Source organism: Xyrauchen texanus, chromosome 28 (assembly GCF_025860055.1).
Source record: "Xyrauchen texanus isolate HMW12.3.18 chromosome 28, RBS_HiC_50CHRs, whole genome shotgun sequence".
Taxonomy (NCBI): domain Eukaryota; kingdom Metazoa; phylum Chordata; class Actinopteri; order Cypriniformes; family Catostomidae; genus Xyrauchen; species Xyrauchen texanus.
In genome coordinates, this window is record NC_068303.1 from 16897160 (window position 1) to 16921178 (window position 24019).

General features: G+C 37.5%; 1 protein-coding gene across 1 annotated transcript; it reads right to left on the reverse strand.

Annotated features, from left to right (window-relative positions):
• Positions 1-1018: 1018 nt before the first annotated feature.
• ywhaqa (tyrosine 3-monooxygenase/tryptophan 5-monooxygenase activation protein, theta polypeptide a) lies at positions 1019-22986 on the reverse strand. The gene is made up of 6 exons (XM_052096021.1): positions 22879-22986; positions 21730-22166; positions 6886-7009; positions 1830-1993; positions 1288-1383; positions 1019-1132 (listed from the first exon to the last, which is right to left on the reverse strand). The coding sequence occupies exons 2-6, from the start codon at positions 22021-22023 to the stop codon at positions 1073-1075; spliced, it is 738 nt and encodes a 245-aa protein (XP_051951981.1). The 5' UTR covers positions 22024-22166; positions 22879-22986; the 3' UTR covers positions 1019-1072.
• Between the last annotated feature and the right edge of the window lie 1033 nt (positions 22987-24019).

The window sequence follows — 24019 nt, forward strand, 5'->3', positions numbered from 1 at the left end:
AGAAAAATGAAAAATTTCAGACAACTGTATGGTTTATAAAATGGTCATTTTAATTCAGGTTACATAGCTGTTATTTAGGGCTTTTACATAGTCACAAGCTTTTTTAGGAGGGAGGAAGGGGAGCTACAGTCCATGATTAGCAAAAACACAACAGTGGTCCAAATAACTATTGACATCACTTGACAAATCAAACATCCTCTCAACATGTGCATAAACCTGCAATGAAAAGTACTTAACCAAACTGTGGATCATGTATGCAGTATTGGTTCCCATTCCAGTGTATATTGAAAAAAAATGGGCATGCATGGTATTTTTCCTTTTTTTTTTTTTTTTTTTAACCATAAGAGCCGTCGCAAGTAACATGTTAAAGTGAAAACCGTAACCAGGCAGGAGTGTTTTGTTACGTTCCAAATGAAGACATGATTCAAATATAGTCTATGAAAAGTGCATACTTGGCTGAGCAATGCTAGCTGACCCTGTATATTATACAACAGCCTTCCTGCTATCAATACTTAAGCACAGACCCATTTTAAGCCAACACTATGACAGTCAACAAGACATTTATCTCATTCAAGTGTATTCTGATCTCCCTAGAGAGAGACCTATAATGGCAGGTGACATAGCAGGACGAGAACTAGCCATGCTTGAGGCAAAAAGCTTTGCTTTTTGTGACTGACACTTCCCAAGGTTTCAGTTTACCAGACTATACACACTAGTCTTTTGTCACGATTAAAGACAACCGATTTTATGCAAGGCTAATACTTTTCTATAGCAGACACTGCACATTAAAGGCCAAAAGGACAAGAACGCAAAAGAATGGAGATGTTATTTTAACTTAATATTTACTTTTATTACAACCACAAGCGAGGTGGTGGGGAAAGAAAAAAAAGAAAAAAATAGACTGATTGGAATTCCCACACTCACAGCTCATTGGTAATGATCACGGGTTTACATGGCTAGAATAATCATAAGTGAAATGATAAGGAATGGAGAAGTGTAAAAAGTTGTCTTTCCAGGATTCTTTTTTTTTTTTTTTTTTTTTTTTTTATCTGTGGGGAGAATATGAAGGCCCTTAGTTCTCTCCTCCTTCTCCACCTTCACCCTCATCTGCAGCGTTGTCAGAGGTCCATAACTAATAGGGAAATAAGAAAAAGAGGTATACTTAAACAATAAACTTCTGTATTTTGAGTAATCAATCTGAACGATTAAGTTTAACTGTTTCACGAAAAATGTTTGTAGTTAAGACATTGGTATTTGAAGGTCAGTATGGCTCTGTTTGGAACTCACTGTGAGGTTGTCTCTAAGCAGCTGCATGATAAGTGTGCTGTCTTTGTACGAGTCTTCATTAAGTGTATCCAGCTCTGCAATGGCTTCATCAAAGGCCTGCAAATACAAGGCCACAATAATTTAAGGTATTTGAACAAACCACAACAGTCATGTCCATGGCATGCAAACCACGTGACTGATAAAATGTAAAGCTCGAGGAAAAGTTACAAATCCTCAGGAGACATAGGTGCATAACATTTCCATTGGAATTTCCCCTTGGTTGAGGTAACAAGCAGGGCTTAATTAGGTTTACATGTGAAGCAAGTTATTTCTGTGTCACTTACAGCAATAAACAAAATAACAGTTTCCCTATACCACTTTTCTTTTCTCTTGCCTTTTTCTCCCATTTCTTTCAACAACCATAAAAAAAAAGGCAAGCAATTTTATAACCCACAAATACTTGATTGGCACCTGATAGGAAAAAGTTGTTTCAATTAAACCGATGAATTCAGTGACCACCAATAAACAGTAACAGAGTGGTTCTGTTGTCTAGATAAACCCACTTGTTTAGCCAGAGCGCAGGCCTGCTCAGGAGAATTGAGGATCTCATAGAAGAACACTGAGAAGTTAAGAGCCAGTCCCAGACGAATGGGGTGTGTGGGCTGCATGTCCTTCTTACTGATGTCAAACGCACCCTGGTAGGCTTCTTGAGAGTTAGTTATTGTGTCTGTTGGGACATAAAAAATATTATGAAAAGTTTTAAATCATACATTGAATGTCAAAATATGCAAAATTCATAACTAGTACATTGTGTTAGTTCTGCCCGCTATCACTCCTATAAATTGGGCACAGGCCATGTCGTTGGCATAAGTGGGATTAACATTCAACCCGTTCTTTTTCATCAGTATAATTTCTGATTTGAATTTTGTGAACGGGAGTTCCTCTTTTGCTATGTTATAAGCAGTGTTACATTTTATAATCATTTCCTTTTCCTCTGTCGAGCGATTACTCTCATCTAACCGCTGAAAAGACGTAGAAAGGGGCTCTGTGTTTCGTGAGACACACCGGTCCCTACAGGTTTTATGTTTTTTTCTTTCATTGTGCAGTTTAATAGACTCAATCTTAAATTGCGTAGACCCTGTAACAAATGTAGAATGACCTGCAATGGATGGGCCACACTGTTTACAGTACAAACAATGCATGGCATTAGCCTCGTATCGCAACCACGGGTACTGTCTAAGCCATTGCTGCTGGAAGTTGTGCCTTTTCTTTTTCCTTTGCTCACTCGATTCCTCCCTGTCCGCACCTGTGCTCTCGTCATCAGTTGTGTCTGTGTGCTGGCTCGTTGGCTGGTCCTTTCCACCAGCATCCTTGACTTCCACACTTTGTTTTTTAAAGTATTCAGCAATTAACCTTTTCATTTTAATTCGTGAATTCGAAATTGGCGCGTTTCACCATCAGTGTGCAATGCGTGTGACGTGTACGTTGTTTATAAATAAACAGCATGTTTCTTTCGGAAGAATACTGTAGCCGGAGCTACTTCTCTCCGTTAATGTCTATGGCGTGTCACGCAGGCACTGGGCAACATTGCAGCCAAGCCAAGCCAAGCCCGGGATAAAATAGTCAGAATATAAACACTTATTATAGGCATACCGTAGTGATTCAGGATAAGTCAAAAACACGATTTGGAAAACGGATTCATGATGTACTCGTTCATTTTGAACACAAGTTACGGACTGCAGCAGCTGCTGGTGATACAACAGCGTTCTGTTGCGCGAGCGTCCACTCGCACAAATGCGACCACATAAAATTTGAACTCGCACATTCTCAAAAAATGGTTGCATATGCGACCAATTTGGTCGCAGTCTGGAACCCTGTTCTGCCTCATTTGACTGATGTACCAAATACAAAATCCTGGTGGTCACTTAAAAAGAATAGTTCACACAAACATAAAATTCTATCATTATTTACTCACACTCCAAAAAAACGTATGCAGGTATTTTTTAAGTTGAACACAAAAGATTACATTTTAAACAACCGTAAGCAATTATTTTCCATACATTGCACCGGGTTTGACATCACTTAGTACGCCTACATACACATTCTTATACAGATAATGCTAAACAAGCCAAAAAGGTGTACGGTCAGGTAAACACATTAAACTTTATCAGCGCAAGTTCATAAACCAATTGAAATGCAATTTTTGCCCATTAGCCCTATTTCATGTTACATATAACCTCCTGAAACCCTACGTCCACATTTCATTTTGTCGTCGTTACAGGCTATGCATAATTGTTTTTCATTTAACCTGACTGATTTCAGTTCAGGAAACTCATTAAGCCTCATTATTAAACCTCATTAAGTTTTTACATTAAAACCTGTTAGGTTTTAAATGTAAAAAAATAAGTAGTCTAGTTCATCCGATATACTATTTTAAATGTATTTATTTATTGCAAAACTGTTAAACGCTGTTAAACAAGGACCACGTGCATGGACTATAGGGTTCATTTTCCTTAAAATATCCTACATTAACTGTGCATTATCAAACTGAGAATCATTGAAGCATCCAAAAGCTGGAAAGTTTTGCTTTCAGGGGCAATATATGGAGTTAGGATGAAAATAATGTGCATTTCAAACTATTCTGAGACAAGTGCAGACAGACATCACACTGAAGGTTTAGTCATTCCTTAATTAGTGAGCAAGGAAGCATTCACTCCAAACATCCAGTCAACAACAGTTCAATTTCAAGATGCAGATTATGTTTGGACCACTCAGCATGTTTGGCAGAAATGGGACAAATGGTAATCAGTACATTTGAAAAAACTCATGCAAAATTTTATTTTAACATGGTTGGAAGTGATTATATGATGCTGGCCATTACATTGAATCAGAATTATGTTACCTTTTTATGTAATTTGTCTATAACGTCTCAAAAGCATGAATAACCTCCTGGAAACAAACTATTCGAATAAAACAAAAATCTCAGCAAAAAAAAAAAAAGAAGGTCAGAATTATTTACAACAGAAATTAGTCCCACTGTCCACTAGGGCTGCAACTAATGATTATTTTGATAATAGATTAATCTAAAAATTATTAGCCGATTATTGCAACAATTAATCATTAGCTCTTATCCGATTATTCTGCTTGTGTCCCGACTTAAATAGTTTTATTAAATGTGCTTACTAACAATGACGACAAAATCATATTTTAAAAATATTTTTAAATGACATTCACTGAAGTAAAGGGAAAAAATACTTGAGAAGCAACATAAGATATTTAGATATGCTTTAAGAGAATGCATATTAACTAAAGGTGTATTGTTTACTTGGTTATACTGCGAGTGCAGTAAAAGACAAAATATTCTTGTATACAACATTCTCAGATAACAATGGTTTCTTTTGCAGAATATCTTTTAAACATTTTTTACGTTGATTTAAAAGGAGTTTTAGATTATTATATCTGAAAACAAGCCAAATCAAAAACAAATCTAAAACATATTTTGTTGCAGTGTCTAATGGGGCAGAGGTGTAGCATATAATGAGGGTCAGTAGGTGGCTTTAACAGACCCAACACTTAGTATATAAATATATAAATACTGCACTAAGTTAATAATGAAGAAATCTACAGAGTTTGTAGTTATTTTCTTGATGTGCTTATTATTATTCCATATTATTATTTGAACTTAAATGCGGTTATATTTAATGCGATATAACTTTATTAAAGATATAACACCAGGGTGATTCCTTTAAAGATGCTCGACATGCAAGTTTTGCTAGTTCGGTAAAGTTGGAAATACATTTCACAGATTTAAACTTTCCGGATCATTAACTCATATGCCAAACATTGTTAAAACAAACTATGCCTCTTTCAAACCATGGTAAGGTAGACAACGAGCTACAAAACCAATTTATCAAAACGAGCCATCCTCTGAGCTGGACCAAATTGGACCGAATGCGCAGGGACCGTCTACAAAGTGCAACACTGAAAATCAGTGTAGTACAATCAAATTCAGTTCACACATCAGTGGTCTCCTATTACTACAACACTTTGTAGTATAACTTAGCATAACACAGTGATTTGGTGACACTACACTGTATAGTGTGAAGTTAATGAATATTTTTTCCCAATAAAAATTCCCCAAAATTATGCAAAAGCTAAGTTTTGTAATATAACCAACAGGAGAACACTTATGTGTGAAGTGATTTTGGTGACACTACAATGTGTAACAGTGAATTATTTAATATTTTTGAGAATCGCTTTTCGGTGTTGTACCTTGCAGACTGTCCCTGCACACTCACACGTAGAGACCAAATGTTATTGGTGAGCTTGAGGAAGACTCATTTTGATGAAAATTAAGTTGTAGCTCATTGTCTACCTTACTACCATTGGAAAGAGGTTGCGTTTCAACAATGCTTCGCTTACAAGTTATTGATCCGGGAAGTTCAAATCTGTGAATACATTTCCAACTTTACTGAACTAGTTTGCTTCACCTGAGCGGCAGCTCCAGCTCCACTTATTCCACAACGAGAACGCTTCTGTATTTATTTATTTTTGCATTATAATTCCCCTCATACTTTGCGATCTACATCACCTTAAGCTGTTTGGAATGCGTCTGGACAGTGAGCCACGCAAGTCTTCCTCTCCTCAGTCAGGCACGAACTGCAGTGCTGCTCTCACGCATCATCATTAGCTTAATGTGATATCATGTTACGTTAAATGAGATGAAATGATGAAAATTGCATTGTCGATAACGTCAACTAATCGTCAGCTCTACTGTCCACAGTCGGAACGCAGAATCTAGTAATAAAAACTGAATTGTCTATTAAAAGTGGAATTTCATGGCATTTAACGTATTTTGAATAAAATTAATGTATAAATGCACAGTTCATCAAATTAAACTTTTGTAGTTTAATTTGCGTGCTTCAACCGTAAGTGAATGTGTGAAGCCACTGCTTATACACTAAACGCATCAATAACACATGCACTCTGTGTTGTTATTAATGACAGAGCAGATCACTTTATTCACTTTGAAGTACAGCACATGCCTATATTTATATAATTAAATCATAGCCTTTAGTGGTTTTATAAGCACATTAGCCCATACAGCAAAAAGCTTTTCCAGAAGTGAGAGGTGAAGTTGTTCTGGACAAAATTTCATAATTGTGACAGCGCTAACTAGGAGCAAATAAAGCCCTGAAGATCTGGAGACAAAAAGGTCAAAATGGTGAAACATTCTTCCCTGCATAAGAGTCTTGTAAACATGGTGCTGAGGCATTTTCTAAACTGGGCCTGATCTGTGGTTAGCCAGCAGACAAAAGGGGAATAAAGACCCCAGAAGACCATCTCCCAGAAAGACAGGCAGCTGACTCAGCCCCAAGGCTGCTAAACACCCTCACACAAACAAATTCGGAATCCAAACTTATTCATGCTGAATTTGAATCAAGTCCACAGACACAATTTTTCCAAAGTGAAGAAAAAGATGTGCCATGAACAAGGTCTCCCAAACACACATGAAAACATGATTAAAATCTGATGTCTGTATGGATTTTTAAAAAAAAACATTACTCAGAAAATAAGCATGCACGCGCACACTTCCAAAAAATGCAGAAAGACACTTACCCTTCCGGTTATCTGCCGAGGCAACCTCTGCAAGGTATCTGTAGTAGTCACCCTTCATCTTTAAATAGAAGACTTTGCTCTCTGCAACTGTAGAGAGCTCAATCAAATATTTGTCCAACAGTCCCTGAGGGTAGGAAAAGAGAGAAAGGTTGTTCAAATCTATTTTAAAGGAAACTGAAGAAAAAAAGGTAGAAATGGTTGCAGTTTTATGGTATTTATGGGTGCACCGATCGTTCGGCATCGGCCGATATTAGTCTTAAATCCTTGATTGGCGATTGGCCGATAGTGCCTAGATTTAGGGCAGATCTTTTTTGCAGCACACAGGAAACACACACACATATATACACAAGTACTTTAACGAATGAGCGCTTACTCAGCCCTTGATGCATGACAGAGTGGCATTTGGAGGGCGAGTTGTTGGCAATTCTAAGCATTCACAAATTAACTTTCAGACGTAATGTAATTCACATGAATACACCGGTTTGATTTTCAAAATGTGTAAGAAATACACGTGTATGAATATTAAGCTGCCCATTTTCTACAGTCATTACAGTAGTAATTCTGACTCGCTGCACAGTGAGCAGGAAGACAATAAAGACGCTGCTAATGGGTATAAAAACTAATTAAACAAATAATCATGCAAATACATAATGTGAGTCGCGACAATCAGACGTGGTGTTGAGCTATAGAGACTGATCATGGACGCTTTTAGCTTCACTCCAACATGAGCGCTCCGTGTCAAATCAAACATACGCACTCTGCAGGTGCTCTTTATATCTCAGTCACTCATCTCAGAGCTATTCTATAAGGATCCCAATTTAAATCAGATTAATATTAGTCACAATACCACTAATCACAGATGTAGCTGTTTAAACTTATATAACGGCACCGGGTCTTCACACATTTGCTTAATTCGTGATTTCTCACTGGAGCAGTTTTAAAGCTTGCAATGGATCTATTTGTGAAAGTATCTCTGTGGTGTGTGATGCTCTCATGGTTTTTAATGGATGCCAGTATGTCACAATGACCTTTTGATATTAACAAACATAACTGTTAATGACTGTTTTCAATACAAACAATTGATAGCAATTAACAATTTTAGTAAAACGTAATAAAAGGTTTAACTTCTTTAACAATAGTTGATGCATTAGATATCATGAAAAAACAATGAACAATATATTTTACAGCATTTATGCAAATCAATGTTAGTTAATAAAAATGCAATTGTTAATTGTTAGTTTGTGTTAGTTCATAGTGCATTAATGCATGTAAATAACAATAAGTTCATGTTAAATACAGTAATGTTGTTAAATAATATTAACAAATTGAACCTTTTTGTGCAGTGTTACTGTAATTTTACTGTGTGGGGCATAAACATAACTGCAGCAAAATAACTAGCAAAAATGTGTTAAAGGGCACTTTAAAAATATGGTATTGGCCGATCTTAGTGTTAAAAAAAATAGGAGACAGTTTTGGCCTCAAATTTCCTGATCGATGCACCACTAGTGATTAATATGCAGTGTTGCCTCCAATTTCACATAGCTACAGATATTTTTTCATTTAAGGCCAGTATGGCCTGTAAAAGAGCAAATAAACATTTTTGATGAACTCTTTCATTCTTTCTTGTCTGTTGATTAAAAAAAAAATTAAAACGGCTATCGAAATTGGCCCATTTGCTTGTAAAAAGAAAATCTAAATCGCCCATGAAAAATCACGATCGGCCCTTCCCTAATTGTATTGTACACTTTATTGAATATTGATTGCCATGTATATGAGGAAAAGTCATTCTGATTATATATTGAGACTCCAAGTTCTTATGCATTCCAGTTGGACAAGTGTAAACTGACATTCTGCATCTTCCCCAGTTTACCACATTCTAGGCATTGGTGGTTATACAAAACCATGCAAACACACATTTCAAAAGCAGAGAGCAGTGCAGAATTCCTGTGTGACAAACTACAGAAGAAGTAACAGAAACAGACAAAGAACAAGAGTAATAAAAGTAGGAGTGACGTTTAATCCATAGAGGGACTCTGGCCCCAGATAACCTGAGTGCACCATCAGAGAAGCAGCAACATTATGTGCTTCTTCTAAAGCCTGATTTAAAGTCACCATGAAACGGAAGTTATGAATATTTTATTACTGTATTGTGATGCATTTCCAAGTGAAATGGCTTTTTGAATAAGTTTTTTTTTTTTTTTTTTGGCACTTTACGTTAGGACAAGGCTGGAGCCATTGTGCAAATACAGATGAATGTGAAAAGTGAGTAGAAGCCAATTTGTCCTCATTTATCTCAATACATCAAGCATAAAGAATAAAGAACATTTACTCGAGCGGTATATCAAGAGAGTTTCCTTTCGTCCAGCTTCGGCATCAGGGTGTCTTATTTAGAAGTAGAGCTGCAACTAACGATTATTTTGATAATCCATTAATCTAATGATTAATAGAACAATTATTCGACTATTCACCAATTATTGCAACGATTAATCATTAGCTCTTAACCAATTATTCAGCCTGTGGCCCGACTTTAAAAGGCTGTATTAAATGTGCTTACTAACAATACCTCTAAAAGACATTCACTGAATTAATGGGAATAAAAATACTTGTTAAATTCAGTAAAGAAATTCCTATTGGTATCAAGTTCTCTTGATTTCCATTTAAAATTGTCTAAAAAACAAAATACATTTAATTAAGCCAAATAAGATATTTAGACTTGCTTTAAGAGAATGCATCGTGTATGCAGGGGCGCCGTATGGGGGGAAAGTTAGGACCATTCCAAGGGCCCCTGAATGACAGGGGCCCCAACAAATAGGTAAAAACTAATTTAATTAAAATAATTTTTTTTATTATATTATACACTATATAAACCATCATCATTGAGTATATTTCAAATAATAATAAAATTAATTATGTCTTTGATTTTACTTATTTTGGCAATGAAAGTTAAATATCTCAATTGACGAAAAAGTAAACATCCATATTGACCGACCACCCCCCTGTATCTGCGTTAAATGGTTTGGTCCTGCCTCAGCGCGCTCATCAGTGAGTGAATGACGGTGTTTAGTTGCAGACAGTTAGTCGATGCGCCAGAAACACAGATTACAATGTTGAGTAGTATAAGAAAATCTGGTTTTCAAAAAAGGAAAGAGAGAAAAGAGAGAGAGGAAAGACAAAGGAAAGGGTGTCAATCTGTAACCCAGTTTTTCACCAAGAAAGGTGGGTAGCCTTTAGTCTGTGAGTGGTATTAACCTGTTGTCCATAGAGACAGAGCGTATTTAGGCCACGGAACAATCCAACCGTCTCCACTGACTTTGCATTGCGAGAGACTGCCTCCTTGTCATTTATGACTTATAACAAAAAAACAAAACCATGTCTAAAAGCAAACAAGCTAAATAACCCTGAAATCATTTTTTATAAGCTGTCGACACCAAAAAACGGTTTGTTTCACGACATAAAAGGAGACTACTACCCAAACTACTCTGAGAACTACGCCCACTGGAATGCGACATGATATTGTAAAAAGAAAAAAGAAAAAAAACATTCATAATTTTAACCATGTCGTTTGCTTATTTCACCACCCTATGTGAACCTGAGAGGAGGAGATATATTCAATTTACCCATTCTTCCTTCTGATGCTTCACGTCTTATTGCCTGAATCTACTTTTGTCTCCTTAAAGGCTGGCTTTTATGGTTCTGAAGCTTATAAAAATGTATTTCTGGGTTTAGTTAGGCATTTTCTGTCTTTTGTTATATGTCATAAATGACAAGGAGGCAGCCTCTCGCAATGCAAAGTCAACGGAGACGGTTGGATTGTCTTCCCTCCCGGTGGGCGTGGTCTTCAGATTATGAAGCTCTGCGCTCAGTCGCTGTAGTGAAATAAGCTAGCTAGCTAAAAAAATTAAAAAAATAAGTTAGCTAGCTGCATTTCATGTAGTTTAAGTTTATGACCATATTCCAAACCTCAAAACCTATTGATTTAGTGATCACTTGATCTGTTTTGTAGCACTATAATAACCCTGATGTGAAAATTCCATTTTACACGTCAACTTTTTTGTTGTTGGCATATACACTCACCTAAAAGATTATTAGGAACACCTGTTCAATTTCTCATTAATGCAATTATCTAATCAACCAATCACATGGCAGTTGCTTCAATGCATTTAGGGGTGTGGTCCTGGTCAAGACAATCTCCTGAACTCCAAACTGAATGTCAGAATGGGAAAGAAAGGTGATTTAAGCAATTTTGAGCGTGGCATGGTTGTTGGTGCCAGACGGGCCGGTCTGAGTATTTCACAATCTGCTCAGTTACTGGGATTTTCACGCACAACCATTTCTAGGGTTTACAAAGAATGGTGTGAAAAGGAAAAACATCCAGTATGCGGCAGTCCTGTGGGCAAAAATGCCTTGTTGATGCTAGAGGTCAGAGGAGAATGGGCCGACTGATTCAAGCTGATAGAAGAGCAACTTTGCCTGAAATAACCACTCGTTACAACCGAGGTATGCAGCAAAGCATTTGTGAAGCCACAAACACACACAACCTTGAGGCGGATGGGCTACAACAGCAGAAGACCCCACCGGGTACCACTCATCTCCACTACAAATAGGAAAAAGAGGCTACAATTTGCAAGAGCTCACCAAAATTGGACAGTTGATGACTGGAAAAACGTTGCCTGGTCTGATCAGTCTCGATTTCTGTTGAGACATTCAGATGGTAGAGTCAGAATTTGGCGTAAACAGAATGAGAACATGGATCCATCATGCCTTGTTACCACTGTGCAGGCTGGTGGTGGTGGTGTAATGGTGAGGGGGATGTTTTCTTGGCACACTTTAGGCCCCTTAGTGCCAATTGGGCATTGTTTAAATGCCACGGCCTACCTGAGCATTGTTTCTGACCATGTCCAACCCTTTATGGCCACCATGTACCCATCCTCTGATGGCTACTTCCAGCAGGATAAATGCACCATGTCACAAAGCTCGAATCATTTCAAATTGGTTTCTTGAACATGACAATGAGTTCACTGTACTAAAATGGCCCCCACAGTCACCAGATCTCAACCCAATAGAGCATCTTTGGGATGTGGTGGAATGGGAGCTTCGTGCCCTGGATGTGCATCCCACAAATCTCCATCAATTGCAAGATGCTATCCTATCAATATGGGCCAACATTTCTAAAGAATGCTTTCAGCCACGTAGAATTAAGGCAGTTCTGAAGGTGAAAGGGGGTCAAACACAGTATTAGTATGGTGTTCCTAATAATCCTTTAGGTGAGTGTATGTGCAGTTAAGTTCAAAAATCTGCTGTTTTCATTGTTTTGAGATGATGTTAATTTACTCTGAATAAAAAGTTCATATATATTTAGTTTTTTTCTTTTTTCTTTTTTTTATAATCTGTCATTCATGTTACAATAAAAATACATTGAGACTGTAAAGTATTGCCTTTTTTATGGTGGCTTTTAATCTTGCATCAAAGAGTGAACTGCATACTGTATGCAGACTTGCATTTACAAATCACCAGCAGTAAATATTGTGCTAGTACTAGTATTGCACTACAGGAAACAAGACAGTTGCAAGCCTTTGATTAGAGTTATGTAAAGCTTTTGATGGCAAAGTTAGGCCCTAGAGATGTGGTGACAACAGCTGCGCAGAAGGGGCCCAATTAGATTTTTTTGTCATGGGACCCAAAATTCCTGGCGGCACCCCTGCGTGTATGTAAGCGTATTTTGTATACAAGTGTATTTTTTCAATTGGTTATACTTCTGCGAGTGCAGTAAAGACAAAATATACTTATATTCAAGATCTATTCTCTAAAAGCAATTATAAATATTTTATATGCTGCTTCTCAGGTAATGTATCTTTTGTTTTTTTTTAAAGGATTTTTTTGATATTTTTAAATATTTCTATTTTTAATATTATATTCAACATTCTCAGAAAACTATTTTCTTCTGCAGCATAGCTGCTAAAGAAAATGTATGTTGTTTTAAAGGAGTTTTAGATATTCATATTGGAAAACAAGCCAAAACAAAAACTTATTTTGTTGCAGTGTATAATATATATATTATACTAGACTAATATACATATTATACACTGCATAATTAGAGATTACCCTCTCGCACCTTTCTGTTCTCTTCAATCTATCTTTAACTCATAAAAAAAAAAAACTCCCTCTTATTAATAAAGCTGCATATTGCCAATTTTCTTCACGATAAGAAACACTCAGCAACACATTAAGATAAAAGTCGAGCGCCAATACAGTATAATCTAGCTGCAGCAAATGTATGCGCTCGAGGGACGAGCGTCCCCACAACAGAGTGTGCCTCAGCTGGATGCAGATCAAATCCCCCTTAGATCAGGATATTTGCGCAACTCATATAAGAGGCACTGACCACACAGAGAAATACATTAAATTATCTGCTTCTGTATTATTTGAACTTTAATAAAGTTATAACGCATTAAAAATAACTGCATTTAAGATGTAATGCGAGTGTTTCGTTTAAAGAGATCCGGCTCCGCTTATTCCACAACGAGAGTGCTTCTGAATTTACTTATTTGGGTTTTTGTATTATTCCCCTCATACTTAAGAATATACAACACCTGAAGTTGTTTGGAATATTTAGTGCATCTGGACTGTAAGCTGTGTAATTCTTCCTCTCATCAGTCAGGTGCGAACTGCAGAGCTGCTCTCGCGCGTCAACATTAGGGTTTAATGTGATCACGTTAATTGAGATGAAACGACTATTCGACAAGGAACATTTTTGTTGTCAATTTTTTTTATTGTTGTCGATAAAGTTGACTAATCGTTTCAGCCCTATTTAAAAGTCATCATTCCTATGCCCCATTCCATACAAAGACAATTACCCTTCACTGTGAGAGCTTCAGAAGGCTGAAAGTTGACAATGGCAAGTCAAAACTCATTTTTAAGCGATTCTTTTCATAAAATCGGTTTGGAATATACCCTACAACATGGATTGAGCTCCTTTCGAAGTACCCTGCGAAAGCATGATCAGCGCCAGTTAAAACACAGCCAGACACGCTAGAGGAGGGAGTGCTCTCCTTCAATAAAGCATCCGATTGGACAAAGTTTCTCATGCCATCTGTGTTGTCATGAGTGCCTCAGTCTGTAAAGCCGTAAGAGAGAGAGGCTGCTGATTTTTAAATGCGTATATCTTCTGAAAACAAATTGTCAGCATATGGAAGTACTCTAGCATATTGATGACCCTTAAAGGGAATAAATGTAGACTAAAACCAGCAAAACCTTCATTTTAATTTCATGGCAACTTTAACAGCTCCTTCAGGATGGTAAAACCTACAGCAAGCCTGAGTACAGCAGCACACACCCACCATGACAATACAGACAAGGATGTGCGGTCAAACCATGAAGGCGAATGTCAGCATAGGCAATAAAAATGGCAACATTCATGATGAAGAATCCATAAATGCATTTTGGACTTTCTGCTAATGTTTACCAAGTATAAAGCATGTAACCTTAAGATTACCTGGAAGCCCAAGGGATACAAATCACTTTCCAAGTAAATTTAACCAGAGACAGAAGAAAGAGAAAAATCACAGACAGACAAACTTTTGTAAACCAAACAAACCTCAGCAACACAACAGGGCCAGCCACTGTAACCTGAATGAGATATAGCTCAATCTTTAACTTTACCAGCGCTAAAAATGCTTCTTATCTGCGCATTAGTGTTTCAAGCGAGTGTCTTGTGCAATATATCTGCTCCAGAGACAGAAGATCTCCGAGCAGTATCACTCCTGCAACGCGGCACAACATTTTACCGTTTGGCCGATTAACGTCTTAAGGCGCGACGGCACTGAGAATAACCTGCTTGCATGTGAAGGAGCCGTCTGAGACACGTAATTACTATTTACAGTTAATTTTGCTGTTACGGGTCATCAGGTTACCACAATAATAGACAGACACGAAACAATGTTTCATTTAAATGTCCCTGCATATCCGAGACAGCGCATTTGTCCACGATCTCATGCCATAACCAATTACATTTTTTTACGTGCATTCCTGATTTTGTAGAACCGCAGTGGAAAAAGAAACCATAACCGTGCCAACTGTCCCAGATCGGAGCGGTTTCACAAGAACCGTTCAGCCCGTTATTGGAAATTAGTTGGACATTATCGGCTGTAATTAGCCCTTCACAGATATATCGTATCGAGTGCGCTCCGATTCCATTGTTTACAGAGCTGAGCTGACGGTGGTTTTGCAGTGTGGTGTTAAGCAGAGCGGAGTTAAGTGGTGCCTTAACGGTAAGCTGCTAACTAGTTTGTTTGTTGATTTCAAGCTACGTTGTTACGTAGTTGGTGAGATGCAATGCTGGAAAGTAAATAAACAACATCCATCTTTTACACTCCGTGACAACCTGTCCAACATGTATTAAAATAGTCAGCATTTGACTGATAATAAACAGTTGTTTATTTAGTGATTTATCTTATTTTATTTGAATTTATTCTTTATATTATTTTAATTATCAGCCATTGACTGATACTGAACATACAGTACTGATGTTTATTTAGCTATTTATTGCATTTTTATTTATTTTCTCAGGTGTTCATTTCTAGAATTTGTTGACAACGCATAATGAGGCAAAATTGGTGCACAATCTACATAGAAAAGGTCTGTTTTCATTCCAGCTCAAACATTAACTATATTGGCCACCATATTGGTAATTGGTGAATTTCCCCCCTCTAAAAATCGCTATTGGTCTCAAAAATCCCATATCAGTCGGGCTCTAATGGAAAGGCGGCTAATGAGAGGCTTTACAGAAACATGCCATTTACACTACAATCCAATGCATATCCTCCCAGTGTTTCAGTGGCTCCTGACCTTCCCATCTTCACATGTTTGAAAGGAAATCAGCTCTTTTAATGCCCTTCCTCCCCTTCTCTTCAACATAATGATAAGTAGAGAAATAGAGGCTGAAATGATGTGCATGTCTATTTCCTGCCACCCTATGCAACACTATATGTAGCCTACAGTAAGTATGCACTCAATCACCATCCCTCCCAGGACGGGTCACTCATCAAGGATACCAGTCCACACTGAAGGATTAGCTGGACACATTCCTCAAACAAACAAACTGTGCTATTAAAAAACAGAGCACACTATAAATTGTCAGCTGACTGACAACAGCAAGGCATTGCCACAGAAACAGTTAACTCAGCAACTTAAAGGTGCTATAAGCGAATTAAGTCATTCTACTTCCATGAGTCGAAGCAAATTAATTAGCCACGCCCTCTATTTCCAAAACCTTGCACTCAAAAGATACCAAATGAGCTTTGAGGCTGCCATCATGCAGAGACGGTTGCTAAAAAACAGCAGCAAAAAAGCACCTTCAACTGACAACTGTTATGAACATGGCATAAAAATGGCAGTAAGACTCAATTTGCTGAAACTACAATAATGAGAGCGGCGCTCTGCATTTGTCAGCGGAACCATGATCCGACTCTGGATGCTGCTCAAATTTCTGCCGCACCACGGAGCCCAACTAGCATAGTTTACCATTAACTGACAAATTAACATTGTCAGTTAATCCAGTTTGTTTAAACTGGATAAACTGCCAAAACTTTATAACATGCAGCCCATCTTAAATTTTCCTAGTCCTAAATCATTACATTTTTTTTATAAAGAATGCAATTTGCTGCAGAAGAATTTCAGCAAGTTTGAGAAGCATAACAAAGAGATGACTAGGCTACCCTGGGAGTGACAGAGAGAATCCAATAGTGATGACACAGAACCTAGCAGTCACTGCCTGTGGGAAGAGAAAGATGCTGTACTCATGCAGGCAATAAATATCGATTGAGAGAAGCCGAAGTCTAGGTTGGTTCTCTCTGAACCACTGCTCGGGCAATCAATTCTCTAATAGTTACACAAGAGCCTCGTACAACAAGTGCACTGATGAGGTGCCAAGCTATACAGTGAAACGCTGTATGTAGCCGTTTTCCCCTACAAAAGCCTCTATACAGCCGTCATTTTGAGAAGAATACAATTCTTTCTCATACAATGAGGTTGAGGGGAACATAACCACCAGCTTCAATGCTTGTCTGTCATGTACTGCTAGTGATGACACTACTAAAGATGACAGATCCCTGTTGGTGCATCTCAAGCCAGCTCATCATCGCTAAACCGCAACGGCCACGTACACACTAAAATGTTTCAGAGTGACAACCACATTTAAAATGCAGGATTGAATCCCGTAAATATTAATTCCATGCGTGTACGGAACACAGGAGTTACTCCAGCGATAGAAACACTGAGGCAATCTTGTGCCCAGAAAAATATATGATAACAGTCTCAGAAAATATCACTGTATACGGTATTACACAATTACTATTATCAGTGAAAACAGAAGGGTTATATCTATTTATTTTTGAGCAAACACTATTATAATTGAAACTTGAAACTTTTATTGAAGTAACTTTTTATTGAGGTAACATTGGAAATCAAGTGTAGACCTGTCATAGATTAAATATAACCTGTATTTAATGTATCCTGGGTTGCATTTCTTTTTATGTTGTATAGTTTTGTTCATGGTTTTCCAGTACAAGGACATGCATCAAGTGACATTTTTCTTATTGATGTCAAAATCTATAGGAAGTTGTCTCTTCCCCTTTTAAAAATTGAAGAGCATATTTACTTATATGGGCCCAGTATATTTTGTATACAAGTGTATTTTCTCACTTGTTCACACTTCTGCCAGTGCAGTAAAGACAAAATGTACTTATTTTCAAGATATATTCTCTGAAAGCAAGTCTAAATATCTTTTGTTTTTCAGGAAAATATTTTTCTGATTTTGATATTTTTAAATATATTCAACAATCTCATAACACTTTTTCTGCAGTAGAGCTCCTAAAGTACCATGTATGTTGTTTTAAATATTTACATAGGAAAACAAGCCAAAACAACAAATCAAAAACGCATACATATTTAACTCACAAAAAACAAACTTTCTCTACTTGGAGCTGCATTCACAGATTTCTTCACAATAAGATACACACCTTGACAAATATATTATGATTCAATACATTGCGAGCCATCACTTTATAATCTAGTTGCAGCAAGCGTGCGCAAGTGACGTGCGTACATCAGCCGGGTGCAGTTTCAATCTCTTTCCCTTAGATTGGGTCACTTGTTGTGACTCAAGAGGCGCTGACCACACAGAGAAATGCCAGTTTTGGAGTTTGTCCTAATTTACATGACCTGCTTCCTTATTATTTGAACTTTAATAAAGGATGCACTAAAGATATAATGCCAGGCAAGTTTTGCTTGAGCTTCACTATATTTTACAACAAGTATGTACTTATTTAGAATTTTATTATAATTTCCTCATACTTTGCGATCTACAATCACCTCAAGCTGTTTGGAATGTTTGGTGTGTATGGACTGTGAGCAGAGTTTTCTTCCTTTCCTCAATCATGAACACAAACTGCAGTGCTCTTCTCGCACACCATCATTAAAGTTTAATGTGATCTCATGTTACGTTAAATGAGAAACTACTCGACACTGAAAAATTGTCAACAATTTATTTTTAATCGTTTCAGCCCTACAGTGTGTACGTGGTTTCCTTTTCTGTATTACGGTTTCGTGTTTTCATATTTCTATAATAACTTTACAGCGGTTACAAATGTAGAGGACAAAATAGAGCTAAAACAATTAGTTGAAATTATCGACAAAAATTGTCGACAAAAATGTTCTTTGTCGAATAGTCGTTTGATCTCATTTAACGTAACATGGGATTACATTAAGCTGTAATGTTGATGCGCAAGAGCAGAACTGCAGTTCGCACCTGACTGATAAGAGGAAGAATTACACAGCACACAGTCCAGATGCACTCTAAACTTTCCAAACAACTTCAGGTGATGTAGATTCAAAGTATGAAGAAATTATACAAAAATGTTTTTTTTTAATTAATTCAGAAGCACTCTCGTTGTGGAATAAGTGGAGCCGGAGCTCTTTAAAGGAAACACGCCAGTGTTAAAGCTTTATTAAAGTTAAAATAATACAGAAACAGATCATGTAAATAACTTCAAACTCCGAAACTGGCATTTCTCTGTGTGGTCAGTGCTTCTTCTATAAGTTGCGCAAATGTCCTGATCTAAGGGGGAGAGATTGAAACTGCATCCAGCTGAGGCGCACACTGTTGCAGGAACGCTCGTCCCTCGTCCATGCTTAATGCAGCTACATTACAACTTAATGGCTTATTGAATCATAATAAAGGTCACCGTGCATTTCTTATCATGAAGAAAATTGGCAATATGCAGCTTTATTAATAAGAGGGAGTTTGTTTTTTAGTAAGTTAAAGATGAATTGAAGTGAACAGAAAGGTGAGAGAGGGTAATCTTCGCCCCATTATACACGGCACAGTTTTTGATTTGGCTTGTTTTCCAATCTCAAACTGCCTTAAAACAACGCACATTTTCTTTAGCAGATATACTGCAGAAGAAAACAGTTATCTGAGAATGTTGAATATTAAAAATACAAATATTTTTAAATATCTAAAAATCCTTTATAAAAAAAGTAAAATAAAAAGAGATGCATTTGGCTTAACGTGCTTGTCAGATTCAAAGGACAACCCATTAAAGAAAAATGACATTTAAGTGTTAAAATTAAAGTCAGTGTTTAGTCAAATGTATTTTTATAATTCTTATGTTCAACCTATATCTTATAAGCAAGAGTGCTGTCTGTTGTAATGAATAGAAGTTTTCATCAATGTTTTCATTTATAATGTAATGCGGCAGTCCGCGCGTTCACTGGCTTCATCTATCCTCTGCGCTTCTGCGTTCGTCACTTCTCACCTGAGCTTACACTACGCCTACATCATACGCCGTAACTCGACTCTCTTGTGAACACGAGGACAGCTGTTACCAGAAGCCAGTGATTATAGTTTATTAAATTATAAATATGGATATTTGTCTTACAAAAATGCATCACTTCACTTCAGAAGGCCTTTATTATCCTCCTGGAGCCATATGGATTACTTTTTTAATGGATGGATGCGCTTTTTTGGGCTTCGAAAATCGAAGGTACCATTCATTACGATTATAAAGCCAGGAGATTTTATTTAATATAGATCTGTGTTTGGCTGAAAGAAGGTCATATACAACTAGAATGGCTAGAGGGTGAGTAAATGATGGGATACATTTTAATTTTTGGGTGAACTAACCCTTTAACCCTAACCCTGCTTAACGAAAATGACCCCATAGCACCACTTGGTGTCCAAATAGCGGTAATCTCGTCAGTTTCTTGTGGAGGTCTTTTTTGCGACCAACTGACCAATCAAAACTTGGTCGACCAAGATGTACTAACGTTTGGTCGACTATCAGGGGGCAGCCCTAATGCAAATGAGATACATTTTCTTGAAAATGTAAGTTAAGTATATTGCATGTCAATTGAACATGAATTTGTACATGTGAACTGCATGTTTTAGTAAATATGCAAGTTACACAATAATAGTCATCCGACAGCATATAGTAATGAAATTGCAAAAAAAGAAAAGAAAAAAAAGCACAGTTTAAGCACAGTTTCTCACAGATGCAGTTGAGATTTAATCAAAGCACAAACAACATTTCGAGCAGAGTTGGTTATTTTAGTGGAGTACCTGTGTTAGCTCAGCTTCAGTTGTTTGTGCTTGTCATCCTGTATGTGCAAATCAGACAGACACACTGAGGAAGAGCCGTGAAGTTCTCATCCTTGGGCATGTAATCGCCTTTTCAAGTTTTCCGATCTGATGGTTATTTCCTTTTAAATCCGCATGCAAGTTTAAACATTTGTTCAGCGGGTGATTGACTGGTGAGAGGTGGTGCTTCGCTGCCGTCTGGGATGCAGCAGGATGGTGTTTTAAACCTCAAATATGATGTGGTTTTTGACTACGTTTTTATGTGTTTTTTGTAATCCAATCACAAAACACTTTGCACCCAGTTTACAATTATATATAGCGCTGACCATTTGTGATTGGATCATCCGAAACGCATCTTATTACCAGCTGTAAACAGTGTCAAAAATGACTGCAGCCAGAGTTAGAGAATGCTGTACAACAACTTCCGGCAGACGTCCCACCCACATTGTTTCCCCAGTAAGACCCCTAGGAAAAAGGTTGATAGACTATAGAGATTATAGCTAGTATAGGGTCAGTGGAGTCTTGGGAGGATAGAATGTAGTCAGTAAAGGGATAGTATTAAGTATAGTTGCAAAATAGCCAATACAGAGTACAAACAGAATAGTAGTAATACAGAGCATGGCAAGTATAGGTTCAGTAGACTATTGGAAGGATAAAACGTAGTCAGTACACACAGAGATAGTATAGATTAAAGTTACTATATACAACCAAAATTAAGTATAGACTATATAGAAGCAGTATCCATTATAGCTAATATAGGCTCAGTGGAGTGTAGGAAGGATATATTGTGGTCAGTACAGAGCGTAGCTAGTATGGAGTATAATTGCTATATAGCCAATATAGAGAATAGACATTATAGAAGCATATTGATTAAAGCTAGTATTGGGTCAGTAGAGACTATGGGGATAAAATGTAGTCAGTACAGAGCTTGTATAAAGTACAGTTGTTATGCAGCCAATATAGAGTGTAGATCATAGCTTGTAAACGGTCAGTAGTGTATAGGGAGGATAAAATGTAGTCAGTAAAGAGCTCGTATTGAGTGTAGTTTATACATAGCCAAAATATAGTGTAGACAGCATAAAAGTAGTAAAATGTATTGCCAGTTTTGGGTCAGTGGGTTATAGGGAGGACAGAATATAGCTCAGCTAGTATTGATTATGGTTACTATAAACCCATTCTAGAGTATAGCCTGCCATCCTTTATCGACTTACCAGCACCTCGTTGCAAATGTCGCGTAATTCGGCCTCCACCTTCTCTCTGTACTCCTTCACCATCTGAAGCTTCTTGTCGTTGCCCTCGGTTTTCTGTTCAATGCTCGAGATAACCCTCCAAGCCGACCTACGAGCCCCAACGACGTTCTTGTAGGCGACAGAGAGCAGGTTTCTCTCCTCGTTGGTGAGCTCGGCGCCCTGTTCAGTCACCTGCTTCATACATGCGGCCATGTCATCATAGCGCTCGGCCTGCTCCGCCAGCTTGGCTTTCTGAATGAGCTCCGTCTTATCCATGATATAATCGCACGATTAATGTATTTCAATTCCGGAAAATGGCGAGTCCACCCGAAAAGAGGGGAGAGAGAAAAGCAGCGTGTAACGCGGGAGTGGAAAAGCTGGCTAGCCGAAGCAGTGATGGTGAGGTGATTCAGGAACACCTGAGGAGAAATTAAACCAAACAAAAAAAAATTACAATCCCCCCCAGAGAAAGCACGCGACATCATCTGATGAGGAAATTCGAGAAATATAACGTTTTTTTAATCACATGGTCAAAATAGAATCTTTACTAAATCAATACCATCCACAATCATCGGAAAATTAGTATATATTACAGTATTTTCCTCGACTTCAGCCATCAAAAATGAACCAATTCACCATAACGAAAATATTTTATTGAACGTGTACATTCTAATCAGGTTTAGGATTACATTTGAAATGTTTGACACACTGATAACTACTGCTGCCCTATCAAGCTTAAAATAAAGAGCACAGATGTTTCGATCAGTATCAAATACAGAACTTTCTCCTTCTCGAGTTACTCACTCTTGTCTAATCTACTACGTTCTATATAAACCGTTCGAGCAAATATCTCCAGCTATTTCTAAACACTGATGATAGTAAACAATCTGTTTAAATCGCCGTTAGATGCATTCCAACAGGAAATAAAGGCTCGTTCACCAGGTAGCGTGCAAATGATTCGGTTAGCTTCTGACAGCTAACGACTCCGCTCCGGTCTGACAGGAATTTTACTTTGACAACATTACGCTTGGCTACAAAACATAAGCCAAAACTCCATCGTAGTCATTATATACCTGGAGTAAGAAATAATATTAGACAGAGAAATGAGAGAAGTAAGATTATTTTCCCCACCTTGTAAAGAGGTACCAATCAGCTACTCCGCAAAAGCTATATTCGTTTCGTTGTGGAGGGAGAAAAGACTCGCCTTCACCTCAATCAAACATGAAAAGAGGGCGAGGCATTCTAAACGCAGGTCCAATCAGAACTTAGCTTTGCTTTCAATTCTAAGCTCCGTCAAGCTAAATGGACCAATAGTCGAAAGTTTTTAAAAATAAAGGCGGGGTTGAAGGAGGACCATTCTGATGCCATGGGGAGCAAGTGAGAGGACGTCATCGTCACGATGGAAACGGCTCCCTCTGGGTCTGTGCACGTAGCGGGCGTGGTTGGACTTTTAATACAAATAATACAAATAAAATTAATTATGCTCAAATGTTTAGTTTGATGAAAAGTGAATCTTCAAACAGTCACCAAACAACTGTATGAGCCACGATATAGTAAATATATTAGATCTATTTATACTTGGAAGTCTAAACATTCCACTCGAATGTAGTAGCACTGCGACAATACTGGGGGTCTGTTTGCAATCGCAATTGAGCAGTGCTCTAATAGACATTTTGAAGTTTGCATGAATTACACTGTATTCTAACTACCTGCTTTGGTAACTGGCATAATAATTCCTATGGCTACAAGGTTTTGTACTTTGCTATTGTAAAATAAGGTGTCTGCCAAGAATATGACTGTATGAACAGACAGGACATAACATTTGCTTTGAATTGTATTTCTGTCGTGTATAGGCCGTGTAGCCTATGAAACATTGGTATAGTGTCATTCATGGTTGCTCTAATTAAATACTTGGTATGCTGAAATACTACAGGCACTTTTGCCTTGATCCAAACAAATTAGAGTACACTTCTTGTTTGTGAGTGACATGCTCAAGAGGTCAGTGATAATATAGGTATGAGATAAACAGCAAAGCACTTACCATAATTTCATAATATCATATCATAATATCTGCTTGGTGTTTCTAACTGCAGGTATATTCTGTTATGATAGAGATGTATAAATTATGAATAAATCATGTTTATTTCAACTTTGAGGTCAGAGCAGAATGGCAAAAAAAATTGTTTTTTGAACCATTTATGAATCTTTTATATAATATGTAGTGGTAGCATAGAAGGTGCAAATTATTTTAATGTACTGTTGAGAGCCCAGC

Coding starts and splice junctions, on each gene's coding strand:
- ywhaqa (XM_052096021.1), bottom strand. CDS start 22,023: ATGGATAAGACGGAGCTCATTCAGAAAGCCAAGCTGGCGGAGCAGGCC. Junction 7,010..21,729: donor ACATTTGCAACGAGGTGCTG/GTAAGTCGATAA, acceptor TCCTACCCTCAG/GGACTGTTGGACAAATATTT. Junction 1,133..1,287: donor TGCTTAGAGACAACCTCACA/GTGAGTTCCAAA, acceptor TTTCCCTATTAG/TTATGGACCTCTGACAACGC.